This window comes from Ammodytes marinus, assembly GCF_949987685.1.
Source record: "Ammodytes marinus genome assembly, chromosome: 15".
Taxonomy (NCBI): Eukaryota; Metazoa; Chordata; class Actinopteri; order Uranoscopiformes; family Ammodytidae; genus Ammodytes; species Ammodytes marinus.
This window is the reverse complement of record NC_137219.1, coordinates 3900370-3910369: the sequence shown is the minus strand read 5'-3', so window position 1 is coordinate 3910369 and position 10000 is coordinate 3900370. Positions and strand designations below refer to the sequence as shown.

At 41.3% G+C, this 10000-nt stretch overlaps 1 protein-coding gene across 1 annotated transcript in view; it reads right to left on the bottom strand.

Annotated features, from left to right (window-relative positions):
- slc4a11 (solute carrier family 4 member 11) overlaps positions 1–10000 on the bottom strand; it is a 107740-nt gene that overhangs the window by 68601 nt on the left and 29139 nt on the right. Inside the window, exons 2-3 of the mRNA XM_080042327.1 lie at positions 8482–8532; positions 3810–3920 (exon numbers count right to left, since the gene is read on the bottom strand). Coding sequence (XP_079898453.1) covers positions 3810–3920; positions 8482–8532 — 162 coding nt within the window. The remainder of the gene's footprint in view (positions 1–3809; positions 3921–8481; positions 8533–10000) is intronic.

Here is a 10000-nt window from a genome sequence, read left to right as displayed (position 1 = left end):
AGAGAAAGAGAGAGAGACAGATAGACAGAAAGATGGAGGAAAGAGGGAGAGGGGCAGAGAGAGAAGGAGAAAGAGAGGGAGAGAAAGAGAGAGAGAAAGAGAGAGAGAGAGGGAGCATTTGCCACTTTTTTCCTCTCCTAACTTGCACCACGGCGGCTCTGTTGTCAGATGCCTTAAGTGTTACTATAAGGAGAAATCGCCCTTGACACTGTCACCTGTCACGTCTCTCTCTCTCTCTCTCTCTCTCTCTCTCCCTTTTCAAGTGCACCTGTGGCTGTTGCTGTGGTAACGGTAACCTGTTGACTTTCAAGGTTTTTTTGGCGACAGGGTCAAAATCATCTGCACAGACACCTGAGGAGCTGTCACTCAAGATAGCACCTCCACAGACATTACTCTAGGGTGAGACATGGCAGGCACTTGTACAGTTTTAGATTTTTCTTTTGCTATTTTGCTTGTCTATTCCACCTTTCTTCTTTCATATTAGTATGAATAAAAGGACCACAATTTACATTTAGGTCTTTATTCAGTTACACCATCTGTTTGTGTCTGCATATTTCTCCTATACAACCATCTTTAGTTTTTTCATTACTTTAGGGTGAGACATGGCAGCCTAGAAGGTGTTTCTTTCGGGCACTTATCCATTTTGAGATTTTTTTTTTTACATTTTGCTTCTATAACATGTCTTCTTTCATACTAGTAGATGTCTGTTACATCTGTCTATGTCTCCTATACAATCATCCTTAGTTTTTTTTTCCCCAAAACGTAGAACCAAAAATCTCAACTTCTAAAGCACTTACATCAACCTAACTTTTCCATAATCATTCTTAGTTATTTGTGATTATAGAAGGATTTGTTGCCGGATTTATGATATATTTTGTAATTAAAAACATGCCAAATTTTTAAGACCTATACATATGCTGGTATTTTCTTTTATTAATACAATTTAAAAAAAACTGTATCCAAAATCTGTTGGGTAAGATATAGTGTAGATTTTTGGTTGTAATACAAAAGAACAATTGTTTCAATGCAAGTGATCAACTGGCAAAGTGTCACGAGTTAAAAATGGTACCCTATCCACCTGCAGTTTCTATCCTTAATCCTTAAAGCTGGGGTATATGATTTCTGATTGGTCAAAGTTAACATGAGCTGACACTTTGACCAATCAGAGCGAGGCTCCGATTCTCTGTTCTTATTGGCTGTTGGGACTGTCCATTCACTTTGGCACGACTTTGTTGGTGTAGAGCGTGTCAGGGAGGGACCATAGGGGAGGGACCAAAGAGAACAGGTATCCCAACTGCCATTTTCTCCCCAAATCCTCCACCCCCAGCTTTAAGGTTATCTGAGGATATTTTTGGGCCTATTTTTCTCTTGCTTTCTTTCAGAATGAAGCGTCTGTGTGTGTGTGTGTGTGTGTGTGTGTGTGTGTGTGTGTGTGTGTGTGTGTGTGTGTGTGTGTGTGTGTGTGTGTGTGTGTGTGTGCCTCAGTAGATCTGCCATGAATACAGACATGCGCTGCCTTTTGAAGAATGTGCTCATGTCTTATGTTATGATATAAAACATCTCCAAAAAGTCTGAAGAAAAAAATACACAAAGAAATGTGATATTGATCGCACAGTTTGAACACCAGAGGAGATTATTGACTAGAAGAAGCATATTCAGAAAGGCACACACACACACACACACACACACACACACACACACACACACACACACACACACACACACACACACACACACACACACACACACACACACACACACACACACACACAGGGTGAATCTCAATACAGGGGTTGCGGTCTACGAAGGCTGCATTTGAAGACCGATTGCGTCATAGCGGCGCGCAAAGGTTGATCCATTTGCAAGGCTCCTTGCAAGGCTCCTCAATGGGATACAGCTACAGACACTCACTCACTCACTCACTCACACTCACACACACACACACACACACACACACACACACACACACACACACACACACACACACACACACACACACACACACACACTCAATTCTTTTAACTCTAAATATTTTAATTTATATCTATATGTTGATTGTGACGCACTTTCCCACTTAAAACGAGATCAAGTCAGAGGTTGCTGTTATAGCGATGAACTATTTCCCCAAAGCCCTCGACAAAAGGCCAGGCTGAGTGTGAGTGTGAGAGGAGGGGTGACGGGGGGGCTGTTAGTTCAGACATGTCTGTAATAACAACAGAACGGAGAGGTGTGAACGGGCAGCTGAGATTACTAATGAGAAATTTTGATTTAGTTAATTACTAGAACACTGATGTGCTTTACATATTATAGACTTAGACTTATGGGCCTTTCATTTCTATGGGGCGCGCCGCCATGTTTCTACAGTAGCACAGAACTGACATTCTGAATGGACTTACAGGTTTTTATATATAGTGGGTGACGACCGGAAATGCACCTGTTGGAAGACCAAGAAGAAGAAGTACTATAGAATAAATAACTAAACACATCTTCACCTCATCACTTGGTATTGTGGAAAGACTTGGTGGATGATGCCATCTTTCACAATCATGTTGTTGAAGTTCAACCCCTAAATCTTACTCTCTCTCTCTCTCTCTCTCTCTCTCTCTCTCTCTCTCTCTCTCTCTCTCTCTCTCTCTCTCTCTCTCTCTGTCTCTCTCTCTCTGGACATGCCAGCCCATAGGCGATCACTCCACGTGGAATCCCCCTACAGATCTCTGGTTAATATCTGGATGGTGCTAATGGACCTTGCACATCCTCTGCACACAGGCCTGCCCACACAATTGGCTGGGCCCCTTTGTACACTGAGGAAAATTACAGAGTAACTAGCCTGTCCTGTTTATAAGAATGTAGAAGAACTACAAAAGGGTCCAAATACTTTTCACAACCACACCCAGACACAAGTAGCAGGTAGGCCTAGATGTGTTTTCCGTGAGCAGGAACGACTCAGGAAATATAATCCAGACAAAACTGTTTAATATCAAAACCCAATCTTGTCACCATTTGGCACACAAAGGGTTTATAGGATGGATTATGTTTGAAACAGTTACACTCCGCTGTGCTCAATCTGAAACATTTTGAACATTTCTGCTATTCTACTGCTTTTTAAATGGCCTTAAGCGGAGCCGCAGCTCTGTGTAAACACCCAACTTTGAATAGATATTGAATAGTTTGCAATGTGGCGAGGCTATGAAAGCTGTTTGTGTTGCTTTAGATATCGGCACTAGCAACGCACGTGGACATGTTTTTTTCTTTCTCATTTCCTGTAAGCGTTGGATCTCATGACGTTTTTCAAGTTAATTCAAAGAGTTCTTCATACTTGAGGATTGGTATCTGGGCTGGGCCCCTGAAGACCTCCAGTCAATGCCGCCGATCAGCAGATCTCTACAAAATAATCAGTTCACACAGAGACATTGTTCTTCTTTAGTATCCACTAAAGCAATCTAAAAGTTTTTTCACAATTTGCACGTTTGTACAACAGTACTTTAGGAAGCCGAAAATTGACATAAAGGTATGGTTAAGAAACCCCTTAGAAAATAACTTTCCACCACTTGGATTCCTTAAGACTTTTAGTATGTTATTAATTATATATTCATGAGTCAAAAACTGTTGAAATGGTTTCTGTTGCAATTTTTGAGAGGTCCACCCATATTTTCTCACAAAATACCTGTACTATAAAGTGTGTGTGTGTGTGTGTGTGTGTGTGTGTGTGCGGGCGCGTGTTTTGTGTATGTGTGTGTCTGTGTGTGTGTGTGTGTGTGTGTGTGTGTGTGTGCCTGCGTGCATGCGTGCGTGTGTGTGTGTGTGCTGACCTGATCCGGGGCTGATCTGGTTGTCATAGAGATGGATGTCGTCTCCACAGGCGATGGGCGAGTCCTGTGGCTCCTCGGCTGCTTCCTCCTCCTGCTCCGCCTCCCGCTGCTCTACACACACAACAGCACAGGGTCAGGACAACACACACACACACACAGGGTCAGGACAACACACACACACACACACACACACACACACACAGGGTCAGGACAACACACACACACACACACACACACACACACACACAGGGTCAGGACAACACACACACACACAGGGTCAGGACAACACACACACACACACACACAACAGCACAGGGTCAGGACAACACACAAACACACACACACACAGGGTCAGGACAACACACACACACACACACACACACACACACACACACAGGGTCAGGACAACACACACACACACAGGGTCAGGACAACACACACACACACACACACACAGGGTCAGGACAACACACACACACAGGGTCAGGACATAACACACACACACACACACACACACACACACACACACACACACACAGGGTCAGGACAACACACACACACACAGGGTCAGGACAACACACACACACACACACAGGGTCAGGACAAAACACACACACACACACACAGGGTCAGGACAACACACACACACACACACACACACACACACAGGGTCAGGACACAACACACACACACACACACACACACACACACAGGGTCAGGACAACACACACACACACACAGGGTCAGGACACAACACACACACACACACACACACACACAGGACAACACACACACACACACACACACAGGGTCAGGACAACACACACACACACACACAGGGTCAGGACAACACACACACACACACACACACACACACACACAGGGCCACAACACCCACCCACACACACACACACACACACACACACACACACACACACACACACACACACACACACACATACAGGGCCACAACACACACACACAGGGCCACAACACACACACATGGCCACAGACAGACAGACAGACAGACAGACACAGGGACCTCACGCACACACACACGCACGCACTCACTCACTCACTCACTCACTCACTCACTCACTCACTCTTACGCTCGTTCGCACTTCGATTTCGGTGAAAATGGAAGTCTGTGCAGCTTTCATGCGTATCCCTACGGTCACACACTCTGGGTCCTCAGAGAATGCAGCATTATGATGACACAGTGACCTTATGATCGAAAATCGAATCGAATCGAGGATTTGGAGAGTCGTGACACCCTTAATATAAAACCTAAGAAATAGAGTGTGTGTGTGTGTGTGTGTGTGTGTGTGTGTGTGTGTGTGAGTGAGTGAGTGCGTGCGTGCGTGCGTGCGTGCGTGCGTGCGTGAGTGAGTGAGTGAGTGAGTGAGTGAGTGAGTGAGTGTGTGTGTGTGTGTGTGAGTGTGTGAGTGAGTGAGTGAGTGCGTGCGTGCGTGCGTGCGTGCGTGCGTGCGTGCGTGCGTGTGCGTGTGCGTGTGTGTGTGTGTGTGTGTGTGTGTATGTGTGTGTGTGTGTAAAGGACAGTATTTTGTATGGTACAAAACATTAACGGATCTTGCCAGGAGCATTTTTAGTATGACTCATCCCATTCTCTCCCACTGACACAGAAGCCCCTTTAAAGGTGGAGTCAGTGATTCTGGAGAACGCTTGTTGTCAACATCACTTTTTGTCTAAATCAGTGAATATCTCCTCACAATCACATCCGCTACCTGTCCGTACTGTGTGTGTGTGTGTGCTGTAAAAGATATAGTATTAATACACAGGAGATATTCACTGATTTAAGAATATAATAATTTTGTCAACAAACATTCTCCAGAATCGCTGACTCCACCTTTAAATACATCGGCCTCCAAAATATCATCCAGTGATCGAGAACAATATCACATACACGTGTACTCTTTATCTGCTGACCTTAAGAGTGTGTGTGTGTGTGTGTGTGTGTGTGTGTGCGTGTGAGTGAGTGTGTGTGTGTGTGTGTGTGTGTGTGTGTGTGTGTGTGTGTGTGTGTGTGTGTGTGTGTGTGTGTGTGTGTGTGTGTGTGTGACTGTTTCTGTGTGTGTGTGTTTCATCAGTTTGTCTAGCATGAGGATAATCCCTCAGCTCTTGACATTATTTGAACCTGTCTGTGTCGTCGCGGCAACAGCCTCCCTCTGTGCCTCAGACTCACCGGCTGAGACACGACTTTCAAATCACCTTGAGACAGAGAGCAGCGGTTTCAGAGCAGCGATAGATGGATATACTCTAAGACCAAATGCTATCTAAACTAAATAACGCTTTTAAATGTTTATCAATTACTACTATTAATGGAGTTTGGGTATATATAGAGAGATTTTTGTTAACCTTTATTAAACCTGCAGTGTGTAGAATTTTGGGTTAAATTTCCTAGCAGATTTTGTAGAAAGTAATTATAATATCCATGAGTACATTTAATTTAGTGTATAATAGCTGAATTTTTTTTTTAATTATAATTTTTTCCCTTAGAAAGGGTCTCATATATGTCCATATTTCTGCATATTTTGGACCAAGGCCTAGTGCCGCCATCTTGAAAGTGTCATAGTTGGAATGTCATCAGGTGCATTGTTTAAAATTTAGAATTGTTCTTGTCCTTGAAGGCCACTGTAGCTTCTGTTATTATTCGAAAGGGTTGGGGTTACCCAGGGAGTGTTGCATTCGAGAACTTTGTAGAACTTTCTTGATGATGTCATATTACACACTGCACCTTTAATAGAGCAGGGGGAGAGATGGACCAAATTACTCCAATACAAAATGGTAAAGAATTTAGGAAATATTTTCCTTGATATAAAGGAATTTTTTTATTATATATTTAGGATCTTTATTTTTCATATTTAAGATTTAAAAAAAGAAAAGTATTACTTCTGAATGACTATTGCTGTAGCTTGGAATAACTATTCTGCCCTATCTGCTTTTTACTATTCAAGCTGTTTTCCCTTTCAATTATTTAGTTGTTTTTGTAGTTTTGTGTTTAATTTATTCTAACACAAAAAGACCAAAACTAACAATCATTTCAGATGAAGCTTTTTCTTAATTTATAATTAAATATTTTTTATATATATATATATATTTTTTTTATTATAATTCTTGTTTGTTTTGTTCTTTTTTTTATTGTTTTATTTATTTATTTTTTTAAGTAATTATTTGATTTGTGTTTTTGAGATGATGCAAGTGTTTGTTTGTTTGTGTGTGTTGTTTGAAAAAAAAATTATGACAATAAACAAACTAAACTATACTATAAACTGTATAAAAACAAACACTATTTCTCCGGTAACCTTGCTTGGAGCTTTTAGGTCCCCGTCTGCCACGAGCGAATATTCCTCTCCCAGCCCCAACCTTCACTAATGAACGTCTGACATGACAATGGTGGATAATCCTTTTCTTAGCGACATGATAATATAATTGTGTTTTATATCCCGATGAATGGGTTTCCTAATAATACAGACAGTTGTGTAGCGCTGCAGCAGCGGAGGGGATTGAGAGGGAATCGGAGCAGTGCATTGTGGGGGATAATTGGGTGAGGGAGACAGGGAGACAGGGAGACAGGGACATCCAATGCAGCAGGAATATTCTGACTGCTCTGCTTGTGCTGCAAATACTAATTGGCTGCTTCTCCTTGGCTTGGAGGTAATGGAACCGCCGTTATGATAACAGGCGGAGCAAAGTTCATTATTTATATTCAAACGCAGTGAAGTGTGTGAGAGCTGGGAGAGTTTTTTTGTGTGTGTGTGTGTGTGTGTGTGTGTGTGTGTGTGTGTGTGCTGTAGCTCTTAATATCCAATTCATATCTTTTACAACGGATACACTGTACAACGCACACTAGTATTCAGGGTTTTTCCTGAATAGAGACATTTTTTGGCAACCCCCAAAATGGCTTTATTCGAATTATTTGAATGACAATAGCTATTTATAAGAGGACCTCTCTGAATGTGTTTCTAGCACTTTGAATGGCCTTGTATCTGAATTGTGCTATATACAGTAAATAAACTTGCCTTGCCTAGTTCAGTCGTGCAGTTTCAATGGTTTGGATCAATAATGAATAATCACGTCATTTAACTGGTCATCAGTGTTTACATTTTGCCTCATATCATCGCTTCACCTCTGAAAATGTTCCAATATTAAATCTAAAGTGTAACATACATTTAAAAAAAATAAAAAATTTAAGAAATGAACAGCGAAAATCGAACAGCAAAAATCGTCAAAAAAACAACACCAACTTCTTGCGTTTACTGTTGCACATAGTTGTGACACCCAAAAAAGTGTTGTTACCAAAATGAGTCCACGTTGTCAACTAAATGGTAAATGGTAAATGGACTTGACTTATATAGCGCTTTCTAGCCGATTTTCTCAGCCCCAAAGCGCTTTACATATCTTACCACATTCACCCATTCATACACACACTCATACACCGATGGTAGGGATAGAATCAATCCGATACAGTACAAAATATTGGATCGGTGCATAATATATATATCTCTATAGTCAACCCCCCTAAAGACTAATTCTGAGCCAGGAGAAAACAAAATTATTGAAAAAAAAAATAAAATAAAAAAACAAACGAAAAAAAAACACCCTCTTCCACGTTCCCCCTATTAGGATGACAGAATGGGACTTTCAGACTCACCCATTTCTTGAAAGAAGTATCCATTCTTGGACATGCCAGAGGGAGGCGCCTCTGTGGGTGAGAGAGACAGAAATCAGTGGGGTGAGACCGAGCAACAGGCTAACAGGTCCTGGAGGGAGATATTCTGCTGTGTGTGTGTGTGTGTGTGTGTGTGTGTGTGTGTGTGTGTGTGTGTGTGTGTGTGTGTGTGTGTGTGTGTGTGTTAGCTAGATAGAGATATTCTGCTTCTGACATCGACATATCCACATTTCTTTTTGTTAATATTTTTTTTACACATTTCTTGTAGGTGTTAGAGGTGGTTTCAAATTCAAATGACCTTTATTTATACTTGAGCGATCTTTGAAAGGTGACTTTGTATATTACATATAGTTGCAATCACTTAGAGTCAAATAAAAACTATTCAAAAGTGAAACAAATAAAAAATAAAACAACTCCCACACCAAACTACGATCATTTGCTTCAGATGTTCAGATTTTTGAAAACAACTAATGTTGAGATAATGGTCGTTAAAGATGGTTGTATAGGAGAAATATACAGACACAAACAGACAAGGTTTAGTCAAATGAACAACTAAATATACATTTGCGACCTTTGATTTATACTAGTATGAAAGAAGTACATTTCATACTAGTACATAAACATACATTTTGTTTATTGTATTTTTATGCTTTTCATTTAGTTTTGTATTGTTTTTGATATGTCTGGAAAAAAAAAAAAAAAAAAAATCAAGTTATGGAAGCAAAATAGACACAAATCTCAAAATTGACCAGTGCTTGAAAAAATTATGTCTTTGCCTTAAAATGAACTAATATTACATCTCAGTAGCAAAACAGTAGGTAAAAAAAACAAAACAGTGGACCCCTGTGTCAGAGCCTGCCATTTTGTAGACTCATCCTTAAAACTCGACCTTTTCCCTTTGTGAACTCTGCTGCTTTGTAAAGTCAACCTATTGTTCTTTGGGCATGTGCTGCAATAATACTGTTGCTTTCCTAAAGGGGAGGAAGACAGTCTTTCATATGATGTTGTCCTTGGTTACAATGCAACGCTATGGCAACAACAATCTCCTGTATCCACGGACTGACAACACAACAGCAGCAGCAAAGAATTCCTCATTAAAATTCCTCTGCTGCATCTAGAAATATAGTTTTTTTAAAGATTATTTTTTGGCATTTTCAAGCTTTATTAGACAGTACAGAGTTGAAATGGGGACACAGAGAGAGAGAGAGAGAGAGAGAGAGAGAGAGAGAGAGAGAGAGAGAGAGAGAGAGAGAGAGAGAGAGAGAGAGAGAGAGAGAGAGAGGGTGAAAAAGGGGGTGATAGGGGTCTTCCCGACTAAGGGCCACACATCCACTAAAGGATTGTGTAGATTTTGCGCTAAACTGGTAGAAATGACAGAACAAAATAGCGCCCTATCCACAGAGAACACACACACACACGTACGGAACCTGTGTACAAAAGCGGCGCTATTCCTCTATACTCCCCCTTCTCTCTGTCTCCCTCCCTCCGTCCGTCTGTCTGT